At 36.0% G+C, this 13589-nt stretch overlaps 1 protein-coding gene across 1 annotated transcript in view; it reads left to right on the forward strand.

The window, feature by feature from the left end:
- Positions 1 to 13589, forward strand: part of LOC134265183 (spectrin beta chain, non-erythrocytic 5-like) — a 92755-nt gene that overhangs the window by 67252 nt on the left and 11914 nt on the right. Inside the window, exons 45-70 of the mRNA XM_062747436.1 lie at positions 1138 to 1363; positions 1467 to 1646; positions 1776 to 1979; positions 2348 to 2497; positions 2609 to 2713; positions 2821 to 2915; positions 3002 to 3092; positions 3259 to 3414; positions 3614 to 3805; positions 4201 to 4299; positions 7379 to 7497; positions 7871 to 8099; positions 8235 to 8356; positions 8684 to 8744; positions 8833 to 8934; positions 9026 to 9214; positions 9508 to 9585; positions 9727 to 10137; positions 10395 to 10532; positions 10694 to 10750; positions 10833 to 10898; positions 11853 to 11983; positions 12295 to 12481; positions 12704 to 12904; positions 13012 to 13107; positions 13203 to 13520. Of these exons, the coding sequence (XP_062603420.1) occupies positions 1138 to 1363; positions 1467 to 1646; positions 1776 to 1979; positions 2348 to 2497; positions 2609 to 2713; positions 2821 to 2915; positions 3002 to 3092; positions 3259 to 3414; positions 3614 to 3805; positions 4201 to 4299; positions 7379 to 7497; positions 7871 to 8099; positions 8235 to 8356; positions 8684 to 8744; positions 8833 to 8934; positions 9026 to 9214; positions 9508 to 9585; positions 9727 to 10137; positions 10395 to 10532; positions 10694 to 10750; positions 10833 to 10898; positions 11853 to 11983; positions 12295 to 12481; positions 12704 to 12904; positions 13012 to 13107; positions 13203 to 13520 (4003 nt within the window). The remainder of the gene's footprint in view (positions 1 to 1137; positions 1364 to 1466; positions 1647 to 1775; positions 1980 to 2347; positions 2498 to 2608; positions 2714 to 2820; positions 2916 to 3001; positions 3093 to 3258; positions 3415 to 3613; positions 3806 to 4200; positions 4300 to 7378; positions 7498 to 7870; positions 8100 to 8234; positions 8357 to 8683; positions 8745 to 8832; positions 8935 to 9025; positions 9215 to 9507; positions 9586 to 9726; positions 10138 to 10394; positions 10533 to 10693; positions 10751 to 10832; positions 10899 to 11852; positions 11984 to 12294; positions 12482 to 12703; positions 12905 to 13011; positions 13108 to 13202; positions 13521 to 13589) is intronic.

The following is a 13589-nucleotide window of genomic DNA, read 5'->3' on the forward strand; positions in this document are numbered from 1 at the left end:
CGACCCAAGTTTTACATAGGAATATATAGGAAAAATCTTTAAAAATCTTCTTCTCAAGAACCACTGGGCCAGGAAAGATGAAACTCATGTGGAATCATCCTCAGGTAGTGTCGATTCAAATTTGTTCAAATCATGACCCCCGGGGCTAGGGTGGGGCCAAAATGGCCGACCCAAGTTTTACATAGGAATATATAGGAAAAGTCTTTAAAAATCTTCTTCTCAAGAACCACTGGGCCAGGAAAGATGAAACTCATGTGGAATCATCCTCAGGTAGTGTAGATTCAAGTTTGTACAAATCATAACCCCCTGGGCTAGGGTGGGGCCAAAATGGCTGACCCAAGTTTTACATAGGAATATATGGGAAAAATCTTTAAAAATCTTCTTCTCAAGAACCACTGGGCCAGGAAAGATGAAACTCATGTGGAATCTTCCTCAGGTAGTGTCGATTCAAGTTTGTTCAAAACATGACCCCCGGGGCGAGGGTGGGGCCAAAATGGCCGACCCAAGTTTTACATACGATATATATTGGAAAAATCTTTAAAAATCTTTTTCTCAAGAACCACTGGGCCAGGAAAGATGAAACTCATGTGGAATCATTCTCAGGTAGTGTAGATTCAAATTTGTTCAAATCATGACCCCCGGGGCTAGGATGGGGCCAAAATGGCCGACCCAAGTTTTACATAGGGAGTTATAGGGAAACCTTTTAAAATCATCTTTTCAAGTAATTCAAAGCTATGATTAGTGATATTAATATGGAATCATCTTCAGGTAGTGTAGATTCTAGTTTGTTCAAATCATGAACCCAGAGGGGGTTAAAATTCAAGCCCCCCCCCCCCCCCCCTCCAGTAAACTTTCAGTTCTGATCTGATTTGTGCTTTTTCCTAGCCAAATTGCTCAGGTGAGTGATGTGGCCCCTGGGCCTCTTGTTATTTTGATGAGTGGCAAGGATCATTTTTCTATTTATTGCTGATTTAAAGTCTCGAGTCCCAACTGCTACTTTTCTCTTCCTTTGTTTTAAGTATAAACCAGTAGAACTAAAGTCTCGACAGAGACTTCTGGTTGTTGAAAAGTTTAAAAACTTGTTTATATAGCATGTCTGTATTACATGTTTAATTGCAAGTTTATTTTGAATTTCAGAGAAAAATGGAACCAGTTATTGGAACAGATAGAGAACCGAGACCAGAAGATGTATGGTGCAGGAGAGATTCACAGGTTTAACCGTGATGTCGAGGAGGCTCTCACCAGGATTCAGGAGAAATATGCCAGTATACCCGAAGATCAGGGGAGGGATCTGTTCGCTACTCAGAGCTATCTCAAAAAGCATGAACGGTTCGAAAATGAACTGGTGGCTTTAGAAGCTCAGGTAATTAAGAGGCATCTTTTATTTTTTTTAATTTTCATCATCATATTTTAAATTTTTTGAAAGTATGAAGTATGTATATTGTGGTTCCCACTTCTTTTTCCAGTTACAAGTCTTGATTGAAGACTCCACTAGACTTCAGGATACTTACCCTGGGGAGAATGCTGAGCAGATAGAACAGCTTCAGGCCACAGTGGTGGAGAACTGGGGGATCTTACAAGACAGAGCTGCTCAGAGGAAGGAAGAACTCATCAATACCATGGACCTACACAGATTCCTGGCTGATGTAAGTAATCACTTCTAATGGGCTTTCTCTGTTACAGACTGGAAAATCAAATTGTCATTATCTATTGCAAAAACTTTATAAAATATTTAAATGAAATATTGGAAATTGAATAATTACTTTGATGATAAGGTGAGAGATCTGATGAGCTGGGCCAATGAGATTGAGCAGGAAATGAAATCTGAGAAGACGGCGCGAGATGTGTACGGGGTGGACATGATTAAGACGAGACATGAGGAACTGAAGGCTGAGATCGAGGCCCGGGCCGAGACCTTCACCACCATAATACAGACCGGGGAGGAGATGATCAACAATGACCACTATGCCAAGACAGAGGTACTGTCAAATATAGTCATCTACATGTATAATAAATACAATAGGTGGAAAATGACCACTACACCAAGACAGAGGTACTATCCACATGTCTATTACAGATATCTAACTAGATGGAAAGTTTTACAAGTTGTACAGACTTAAGTAACAATAGTGTCTTTTTTTGAATGTTTGAAAAATCCTGACCAAACCCCATTGCAGTATTGGCAAAATTTTGTGACTCTGAACATTTCATAATTTAATTGTCGCTTGAAGCTTCAAACAACTTTTGTAGAAAACTTGATCGTCCATGTATAATTTAGTGGTAGTTGAATGTATCTTAACTGTTCCATGTATCAGTATTTAGTTAAAGTTTCTCTTGTTGATTTTAGATTGAAGAGAAGGTGAAATTGGTAGCTGACACTCAGGATAGACTGAGAAAGGTTTGGGATGAGAAGAGAGATTTCTATGATCAGCTGTACGACCTCCACACCTTCCTCAGGGATGCCCAGCAACTAGACACCATCAGCTCCTCTCAAGAGGTTAAAACTATATCTTCATTTCATAATAAAGTATACAGTAATATTGTAATCTGTGAGCAGTAGTTAATGCAGGTCATAAGTGAGCTGAGTTTAACTTATTATTGTGTACAGGCATACTTGGCCAGTTGTGAGTTTGGCAGTACTGTTGATCAAGTTGAAGCTCTCATAAGGAAGCATGAGGCCTTTGACAGAGTCTTAGAAGTGCAAGAAGACAAGGTACAAGTATTACACATGACTGATATTTCATGATGCATCAGTTAAACAGAAAAATTACTAGTGCTATCATGTCATGCAGATGATTTCATTGAATTTCTTACTTTTAGTTGGAAGCACTATCTGCCAATGGTCTGAAAATGGTGGAGGAAGGACATTTTGAAGCCCCTATTATCAAAAAGACAATTGATGATGTCACTAAAAGGTAAATTGTGAACAAATTGTTGTTAAATCTTTGTTTTCATTGTAACTTCAGAAATGACAGACTTTTTTATCATAATTTCTTATCAGGAGAGCTAATCTGAGGGCTCAGAGCAAAGCAAGAGGAGAGAAATTGGAAGATTCACTTTTGTACGCCCAATTCAACAGAGATGTTGCAGAGGTACATGACATGAAAATTATGATATCATAATTGTAATTGAGTAATCTGAATATCAATGCCTTGTTACATATTTAGTGATGTTGAAATCCCTGAAAATTTGATACTGAATGTCTGAAGTCAGATGATGTCAAATACCTACATGTACATGTACTTTAAAATGTTGTAGGCTGAAGGACTAATTGATGACAAGTTGAAGGTGGCTTATGAAGATGACTTCCAGGATGTAACAGACCTCCAGGATAAGATTAAGAAACTACAAAAACATCAGGCTTTTGAAGCAGAAATATTGGCCAATTCTGACCAGATCAATAAAATTAAAGAGGTACATTATCTTAAAAAATGCCAGAAAAGTAAGGAAATGTTCTAATGGCTTATAAAGCTATAGATTAATCTTGGAAGATTTGTAAGCTTTAAGTGCTAAGCATTCTTACAAAAACACTTGGAATTGCATTGAAAATGTTCAGTCAAGAAATGGTATTTGGTAGAGAAAATAACCTAATTTTTGTTTGTGGTACATATAGCAAGGAGACGTTTTACTGGAGAAAAAACACCCTGAGTCAGATGAGGTGAGACGAAGCTTGCAGAGACTGAACTCCAAGTGGAACGAGCTACTACAGGCCTCCAACAACAGGGGGAAAGGTCTGGTGGAACTGAAAGACATCCTTATGTTCAATGAACAGGTGGATAAAGTGGAAATGTGGATGAGAGAAAAAGTAAGACCCTTAGTGAAAACATATGATGTGTGTACTGTTACTGAATAGATACATGTACATGTAAATAAAAACTGTGGATTTCTGAAAAGTAGAACATATATGGGAGATATGGCATAGAACAAGAAGAAACTGATTTTATGAAGGACTGTTTTGCATGAGGAGATGCAAATTTCATTATACTATGATATTAAAGAAATTGACCTACAGACTTCCATGCATTTTCAAGAATTCTATATGCAAACTCTCAAGGGGGAGAAAAATTGGAAAAACTGCTGTTCTACAATTTATATTTAAAACTGTAAAGACCTGTAAAGATCCTAGGATTTATAAAAGTAAGCCTGCTTTGCAATATTTATTGAGTAACAACTGGAGTACACGTAATGATTTATTGATAGGAAGCTCTGGTGAGTGCAGGAGACATGGGTAGAGATTATGAACACTGTCTAGAACTTCAAAAGAAGGCCAATGATCTGGAATCAGCCGTAAGTAGACCAGTTTAGAAAGTCCTTCTACAGCTGTATGAATATATAGATTGTTCTCTTATTCAGTTATATTGCTTATTTATATTAATCTGATAATCAACCATATTATTTTATATTTTACTCCCTTTTGTTTCATGAATTCATAATTATTAAATCATTTGCATAAGCTTGACTGATATGTTCATGTAGCTAACAAATTCTCATGACTGGTTTTTACAGACAAATGTACAAGTATGTGTAAGCGCATGGTTAACTTCTTCCTTTGCAATTCTTCATTACTTCTGTAATATGCATGAACATAATACAATGTCAATATACATGTAAACACAGTCTTTTTTTCAACAAGTCCCTTTGTCAATCATCTCCCCTATAGCTTTTTTTCAGATTCTATATCTGCAAGCATACCATTCACTGAAACAATCAACCAAACCATCTCACAAATATTGAAAATGCAAATCTTGTTCTACTTGCATATATCCATTTTTAGGTCACCTGAGTAAACTCAGGTGACCTATTGCTATCCGTTTCCGTCCGTCGTCGTCCGTCGTGTGTTAACATTTGAACATTTTCAGCTTCTTCTCTGCAACCACTGAACCAATTTCAACCAAATTTGGCACAAAGCATCTATGGGTAAAGAGGAACAAAAATTGTGAATTTCATGATCCCTGCCCCCCTGGGTCCTGAGGGGTGGGGCCAAAACCAGTAAAATTAATGCAGTCTTTAAAAATCTTCTTCTTTACTCCTGGACACCAAGCAGTCAAACTGTTTGCATGATTGTAATCAGCATTGAGTCCTCTACCAAAATTGTGAAATTCATGGCTCTGGGGTCAGGGGGTTCTAGTGCTAGGGCGGGGCTAAATAAGTATATAGTGAAAATGCATTTTTTCTTTGAAAATCTTCTTCTCTGCTCCTAGGTATTAAATAAACCAACTAAGTACATAGTTATGATAAGCAAGAGTGCCTCTACCAAAATTGTGAATTTTATGGCCCCAGGGTCAGCGGCTTTGGTGTTAGGGTGGGGCTGTATTGATTATATGAAGTGAAAATACATGATTTCTTTGAAAATCTTCTTCTCTGCCCCTGGGTATTAAATAAACTAACTAAGTACATAGTTATGATGAGCAAGAGTGCCTCTACCAAAATTGTGAATTTTATGGCCCCAGGGTCAAGGGTGGGGGGGGGGGTCTCTATTGATTATATAGTGAAAATACATGAATTCTTTGAAAATCTTCTTCTCTGCTCCTAGGTATTAAATAAACTAACTAAGTGCATAGTTATGATGAGCAAGAGTGCCTTAACCAGAATTGTGAATTTTATAGCCCCAAGGTCAAGGGTTCTGGTGTGGGGGGGGGGGGCTCTATTGATTATATAGTGAAAATACATGAATTCTTTGAAAATCTTCTTCTCTGCTCCTAGGTATTAAATAAACTAACTAAGTGCATAGTTATGATGAGCAAGAATGCCTCAACCAAAATTGTGAATTTTAGGCCCCAGGATCAAGGGTTCTGGTGTTGGGGGGGAGGGGGCTCTATTGATTATATAGTGAAAATACATGAATTCTTTGAAAATCTTCTTCTCTGCTCCTAGGTATTAAATAAACTAACTAAGTACATAGTTATGATGAGCAAGAATGCCTCTTCTAAAATTATGAATTTTATGGCCCCAGGATCAGGGGTTCTGGTGTTAGGGCGGGGCTCTATTGATTGATTATATAGTGAAAATACATTAAATCTTTGAAAATTTTCTTCTCTGTCTCTGGGTATGAAGCAGATGAACTACCTATATAAATGAGCAAGGGAAAAATTGCTGAATTGTGAATTCAAGGCCCCAGGGTAGGGGTGGGGGTGGCTCTACTTATATACTGAAAATGAATTAATTGTTTTAAATCTGCTCCTTTGTATTTATAAAACATTTATTTATTTTTTGATAGGCAATTTTAAGGATGCCTTTTTAAAATTTGTGCAATGTGTGGACCTAGGGTCAGGGGTTTATGTCACAGTGTTAGGGATACTACTGATTATTGCTGAATATTACTGATTAGTTGGAATGCATTTTTGTTCCCCTACCCTGCGTATGGGTATTCAGTAACCAAGCTAAGCAACTGCTAAGTGTATTTTTATGATGATCAATGGTGCCTCTTTCAAAATTGTAAATGCCATATAGCATCTGGCTTAAAACATGAATCAAATTCAATAACTGGAAAGTTGTTGCATAATGCTCTGGTGACCTATAAGGCCCGTGGGCCTCTTGTTGTCATTTATTTCAATTTTCAGATTATCAATCATCATTTCATTAAGTGCTTGAAAAATTACTGGTACCTTTTTTTGCCATACAAAATAGAACCATTATATTTTATTGTTCAGAAAACGTGCCATAGGATTTTATGGAATAAGGACTTTAATGTTAATGATGTGTGTATTTCCTTAAACCATTCAAATAGCAGGATTTTGTTGTCATATATTATAAAAGGAGACAGATACTGCAATTGAGAAAAACTAAATAAAATTTGAGAAAACATTGGATGGGAAAACTGGTTGCATTTTGAAAAACATTGAAGTTTGATTGCCAGGTCTCTTGGGATATGGGGTGTATTGGGTAGAAATGTATTTTTATTTCTTTTTCATTTGGATGCCTATACAATGTATTACTGGTTTTTAGGAATGATACATGTATTTTTATTTGCCCAATTGATAGATCTGGGACGTATACTGTTTTTGTCCTGTCTGTCTGTTTGTTTGTTTGTCTGCAAACTTTAACCTTCGCCATAACTTTTGACCAATGAAAGATAGAGACGTCATACTTGGAATGCATACTCCACTAATCAAGTTCTTTCAAATGACACCAAGGTCAATGACCTTGTGACCTTGACTGTGACCTATATGCTAAAAGTAGCTTTTTCAAATTTTGTTAACGTCGGGCGCATAGTGTTTCACAAACACATCTTGTTCATTTAGATTTTGAACAAAGGACCTGATATAACTTATTTTCAGTTACACTTTAGATGGAAATTTTTATTTTATCATTTGATTAGCATCAAGACATAAGTTCATGTATAACTCCAGTTTCATCATTTTCCCCCATGTTTTGTCAGGGTATCACTGTGGATGATAAGAGGATAGCTGATATTAATGCATTGGCAGACAAATTAATATCTCAGGGAAGAACAGACACAAATGCTGTAAAGGAGAAACGCAATAATCTCAATCAAAAGTAAGAGTCACTCATTCATTATTTCAATGATAAATGATGATAAGTCATGTTATACTGTAGAAGCACAAATTTTCGTGGGGATAAAATTTCGTTGATTTGTCATAAAAAATATTTTCTTGGGGATTTAATTTCGTTCTTTTGAGATTAATCCTATTTAATATATAGTCATATAAAATTTCGTGTGGGATTTAATTTCGTTGATTATTGTTAACAATGAAATAAACGAAATTTAATCCCCCACGAATATTTGTGCTTTTACAGTATCAAGTTAAAGTTGAAATTAAGTAATTAAGTTTTCATTTTGAGAATTTGAGTAAAAAGAAAACAGTCCTTTGTATGTAAATGGGTCTTAGATTGATACATTTGTTTGTAGATGGAAGGGAGTGAATGCTGATCTGGCTGACTACAAGGAGAGCCTGTCCTGTGCCCTAGAAATCCACTCCTTCAACCGGGACGTGGACGAGATGTTGGACAGGATCAATGAGAAGGCTCTGTTACTGTCCAGTGAGGACCTCGGGAAGGATTTGTCCAGCGTGGAGGCCCTCCAAAGGAAACAGGAGGAGGTGGAGAGGGATATGACAGCCCTACAGAACCAGCTAGAGGTAGAGTGGAGCCTCTATAAAAGACCAAATCATTCCCCTTAGTTTTGGCATAACTCATTTTATTTTTTGATAAAGAAAATGTTTTAAGGGTACATGTATTAAAAATTAAATGAAATGTAATAATTCTCTACACAGAAAATGGAGGCATTGGAGAGCAAGTTATGCAGGAAGTACCCAGACAAGGCTGATGCTATTCACCAGAAACAACAGGAGGCCCAGGACAACTGGGAAAAATTAGAAGAACTGGCTGATAGCAGGTAACACTGGTGTATTTCAGCAAATGTTTTATCTTGTTTAAGATCTCGGAATGCTTTCTATTACACTTTTACTGTAGAAGTACTTTTTTCCGCGTGGTATTAATTTACGCTATGTACGCTGTCACAAATTTTCCGCGGAAATTTGTCCAAGCGTACTTATTATAAATGTAAGGAATATAGTGACAGTCTAAGAAATCCAGAAACAGAAATGAGGATTCTGGGGAATTATAACCCCATGGAAAAAAGTACGTCTACAGTAATTTTGAGCTTTAGCTTTGAATAGAAAATGTTGGAAGGTAACATAATAAATGTTTATTTCTTCTTTAGGAAACAGAAATTGTCTGACTCATATCAGCTACAGAAGTTTCTATCTGATGCCAGGGAACTGGTAAGTAATCATGATTTCCGAAAGAAACATATTACATGTACTTAAATAATTAATATGATGAACAACTAAAGTGATTTTTTATGTAAAGGTTTCCTGGTCCACTGAGATGGTACAGAGAATGAATGCAGGAGAGTTGGCTAAAGATGTTCCCGAGGCTGAAAGTCTTCTTCAAATTCACCATGAACGCAAGGTATTGGCACTTCTTGTTCTCTGACATTATTGTTCAATGACATTTCCCATTGAATAATTGAAGAGGCTTATATGTGTAAAACATTTTACAGGCAGAAATCGAGGGCAGGAAGTCCCACTTTGCTGCTGTCCGGGAGCATGGTAACAAACTTGTGGAGAGGAAACACTACTCTCTGGAAGAAATCCAGAAAACCATTGGTCAGATAGACCACACCAAACTAATGCTGAATGCTGCCTGGGAGAAACGCAACCACTTACTCACTCAGTGCCATGATCTACAAGTATGAAAACACTTTATCTTAATCATTCATCAACTCAGTTTTGATTTATTGTTTATAAGATATTTTCCATTCTTTTTCTTTGTCTGCATAACAAAATATTTGGAAATGCAGTTTTTTATTTGTACGTAATTATGTACATGTAATTTACACGCATGTGCATTTGAATATGTTGATTACTTATACCTACATGAATCCATCAACTGCATATCCCAGTATTTAGAGATACTAAAGCTGTTTTTAATGTGATAAACATTCATTTATTAAACTATTTGCATCCCTTTATTTTTATACAGGTTTTCAAGGAGACAGCTGAACAAGCTGATGCATGGATATCTTCAAAAGAAGTCTTCCTTGCAAATGAAGATTTAGGAGTAAGTTAATTGTTCTTTGTGCAATATTTTTCTGAATATGTTGAATTAAGCTATTTTTCCCTGTAAAAATTTTTTGCGAAAAGCATCAGCATTAACATGAATTCAAGTAACTTGAAAATTTATTTTATTGTTTGATTTCAGAATAATTTACACAGCGTTGAAACACTTCAAAAGAAACATGATGGATTTGTCAAGACAACGAAAAAACAGGTGGATAAAATTGAAGACTTGAAACAATTTGCAGAGAATCTGAAAAGCCAAGATCACTATGCTTCTAGTGAGATTACTGATAGGTGTCAGGAAGTTGTGAATAGGTGTGATGCTTTCTGGAAACATTGTGAAGCACGAACCAAGAAACTGAATGATTCTAAGAACTATCAGTTATTTTTGAGGAATTTATATGAAGTGACAGGATGGATTAATGAGAAGCTACAGGTGGCGTTGGATGAGTCGTATAGGGATCCGACTAATCTACAGGCCAAGCTCCAGAAACACCAGGCATTCGAGGCTGAAGTCACGGCCAACAGGAACAGAGTGGATGCTGTCGTGGAGGTAGGCTCAACCCAGTATAGTCATATTTAGTACCTCACATAAAGTTTAATCCTGTGGTAGGCTGAAACAAAGTATAGTCCTTATGTGTTTCATATAAGGTGTACTCTTGAGTAGCAAGGACTTTGACAGTGTTATAAAATAATTTAACATGTAACAGGGGAATGTACTCACGATTGGAACATGAACTCCTTGCAAAAGATGTTGGATTTGAAAGTAACAAAGCTTATACGTATGATTTTTTATATTTTGCTGTATAGGAAGGTAAAGGATTAGTTGATAAGGATCATTATGCAAAGGCAGACATTCAGAAACGTCTGGAGGAGCTAGAATTAAGCTGGGAAGCCCTAATGGCAGCCAGTGCTGAGAAGAAAGATAGACTACAGGATGCCTATCAGGTTTGTTTTCATATTTCAGATTTTCTGATACTTGTTTATGCAATCATTGGTTTCACATACTAATTTTATGATTGAATAGAAAAGTTGGAAAATGGTAAAACGAGCTAATTTAAAATGCATTTGCATAATTATGACAAGTTTCTTTTACATTATGTTTTCAGGCTCTCATGTACAATAGAGTGGTAGATGACTTAATGTCAGTTTTGGATGGCACACAAGTAGACTACACTAAGATACATAATTCTGTGCATCGGTTTTTGAGCTTATGTCAGAAATTTCTGTGAAATCAAAATGCTACAGTTTTGGTCTGATTTTGATATAACTTGGGATTTATATTCTGTCAATAAATTACTCAAAAAACATCAGGTAGGACAAACCACAAATTTGAATGATCACCAAATTTACAGTTACTTACATGTGTTTCTAAATGTTCATCCATATTTCAATTTATCAGTGCTTGTGTGCCGATTTAATTGATTTTGGCATACATTTTTGATGAAATGCTTTGAAACAGATATATTTTAGACAACATTGTATTATAGCTGTTGGCTGAAACTAAAGTCTCCATATCTCTTGTTTTTTGACAAAATCCTTTGAAATTTTGAACATAGACATTCATTAATATATCCTACAACATGATATATAGCAATTATCATGAAAGCCATTGGCTGAAACTTTAAATAGCTATAACTCCCTTGATTTTCAACCAAACAGGATGGGATTTGGAACATAGATATAATGAACTTCTACAAGAAGGTATGGTCACCATGCACATACATACAGAGAAAAGGTTCATAGGATGAACTTCTACAAGAAGGATGGTCACCATGCACATGCATACATGTGTGTGCTGTAATCTGAGGAAGCAAAACATTTTATGTACAAGAAGATATGGTCATCATGCTCATGTATGCACGTGCATGTCCAAGGAAAACACACTTAAATGATCATAATTTTTAATACTTTTGGATTAAATAATTTAATATTTAGTAATTTAAATAGTATAAAGATTTAGACAAGATGATATGGTCATTACGCACATTCACATGCGCACTTGCGCAATGCTAAAATTTGAAATACAAAATAAAGTGAAAAAAATTAAAGACCATTACAGAAAATTCTCCATTTTGTTTTCAGGAGTAGATGATACTACTGTATGTCAGAGGATCATGGGAAGGATTTATATTCAATAAATTATCAAAAAACATTAGAATGATCACCAAATTTACAGTTACTTAAATGTGTTTCTAAATGTTCATCCATTTTTCAAACCTTTTGTGTGATGTTCATTAGTAGTAACAGAATATATTTGTATCGTAGCTGCTGGAGCAGGACATAGCCAATCACAGAGAAAAGGTTCAGGATGTTCAAGATGCCGCCCATGTGTTCAAGGAAGCAAAACATTTTATGAACAAAGAACTCCAGGCTAGAGCCAAAGCTGTTCAAGAAAAGTATGTATTTATGCAAGTATTTTATTATGTACATCTTGGATGTAAACAATAAAGAAAAACCATTTAAAAAATAGAACATACCCTGTAATATTAAACAAGTCTAAAATTAATGCAGAAATCACCCAAAACATGTTGAAATGCCAAACGTATATGTAAATAGGATTACAGCAAATAAACAAACCCAGTTTGGTAAAGGTTAAGTTTATTCTAAAATTTCTGTACATCTCTGATGGAAACAATAAAGAAAAAGCATTAACAAGATGAAGAATTGAATGTATCTCCACCATTTAAATATGTTACATCTATGATAGATACGAGTCTCTGTCTGAGCCGGCCACTATAAGACGTGATAACCTGGAGGATGCCCTGCTGATGTACCAGTACTACAGAGATGTGGAGGACGAGTTGTCATGGATACAGGAGAAACTTCCTGTAGCGTCCTCCACTGATCTAGGAGACTCACTGAATGCCGTCCAAAATCTTATGAAGAAACATCAGGTCAACAGATTTCTGTTCTCTATATGCATGTTTCCGAAAAGATTGAAACTGTTTTAAAAAAAAAGAACATCCAATTGATCTACATAAATGTAAATGATTAATAGTGTCAGGAGAAAATAATTTAATTGTTTTGTGATCTATTGATCAAATAATTAATAATTGTTTAATTTTAAGTTAAATTGTCCAAAATGTTAATGAAGTGTTTGATGGTATATTGAATAGGCCCTGGAATCAGAAATCATTGCTCACGAGCCTTTGATTGACTCTGTAGCCACTGCTGCCCAGAGAATGATGCAGGCCAAACACTTTGCTTCTGACAACATTAAAGCTCAGCTGGACAAACTGCAGACAGAGCTTCAACAACTCCAGGAATTAACATTGGAGCGCAAATCTAAACTCCAGGCCTCACTGGAATCTCAAACGGTATGTTGTATAGCATTGTTACCAAGGTTCAAAATCTTGTTGTTCAAGTGATCAAAATACTTACAAACTGAATAGAAATTAAGTAATTTTTTAACTGTATCAAATAGTTCTATGCTGAGATTTCGGTTGCTGAGTCGTGGATGGATGAAAAAATTCCTGTTCTGAAAAGTCCAGAGTATGGAAAAGATGAAGACGGTGTTCAGGTAAATTACTTCTTCAGACTGAACTTCTTCAACATTTGTTGTAAAATGAAAACACCTATAATAAAAAAAAAATACATTTGTGAATTTTCAAACAGGTTAATTTGAAAAAAATGGACACCTTGGAGAGAGACATTGAGAACTTTAGCAGTAATATCGCAGAGCTTGCTGCGTTAAGTAGGAGCTTAGTGGAGAAGGAGAATTTTGACATGGAGAATATAAAGAAGCAGCAGGCCTCCGTAGAACAGAAGTACAGCACCCTGCAGGATCTGGCCAGTCAGAGAAGAACCAAACTCCTGGAAACCAAGAAACTGTTTGAATTCTACAGAGAGGCTGATGATGTCACTAACTGGATAGCAGACAAGGTCGTTATTGCATCCTCAGAGGATTACGGTCAGGATCTGGAACATGTGGAGGTACGTAAAATATATGATAAACAGCCATTGCATTCATTCCTATTGTCATAATGGCAGCATTTCACCTAA

Source organism: Saccostrea cucullata, unplaced genomic scaffold (genome assembly GCF_032062105.1).
Source record: "Saccostrea cucullata isolate Sc308-1 unplaced genomic scaffold, CSIRO_AGI_Scuc_v1 ctg890, whole genome shotgun sequence".
In the NCBI taxonomy this organism is placed as follows: Eukaryota; Metazoa; Mollusca; class Bivalvia; order Ostreida; family Ostreidae; genus Saccostrea; species Saccostrea cuccullata.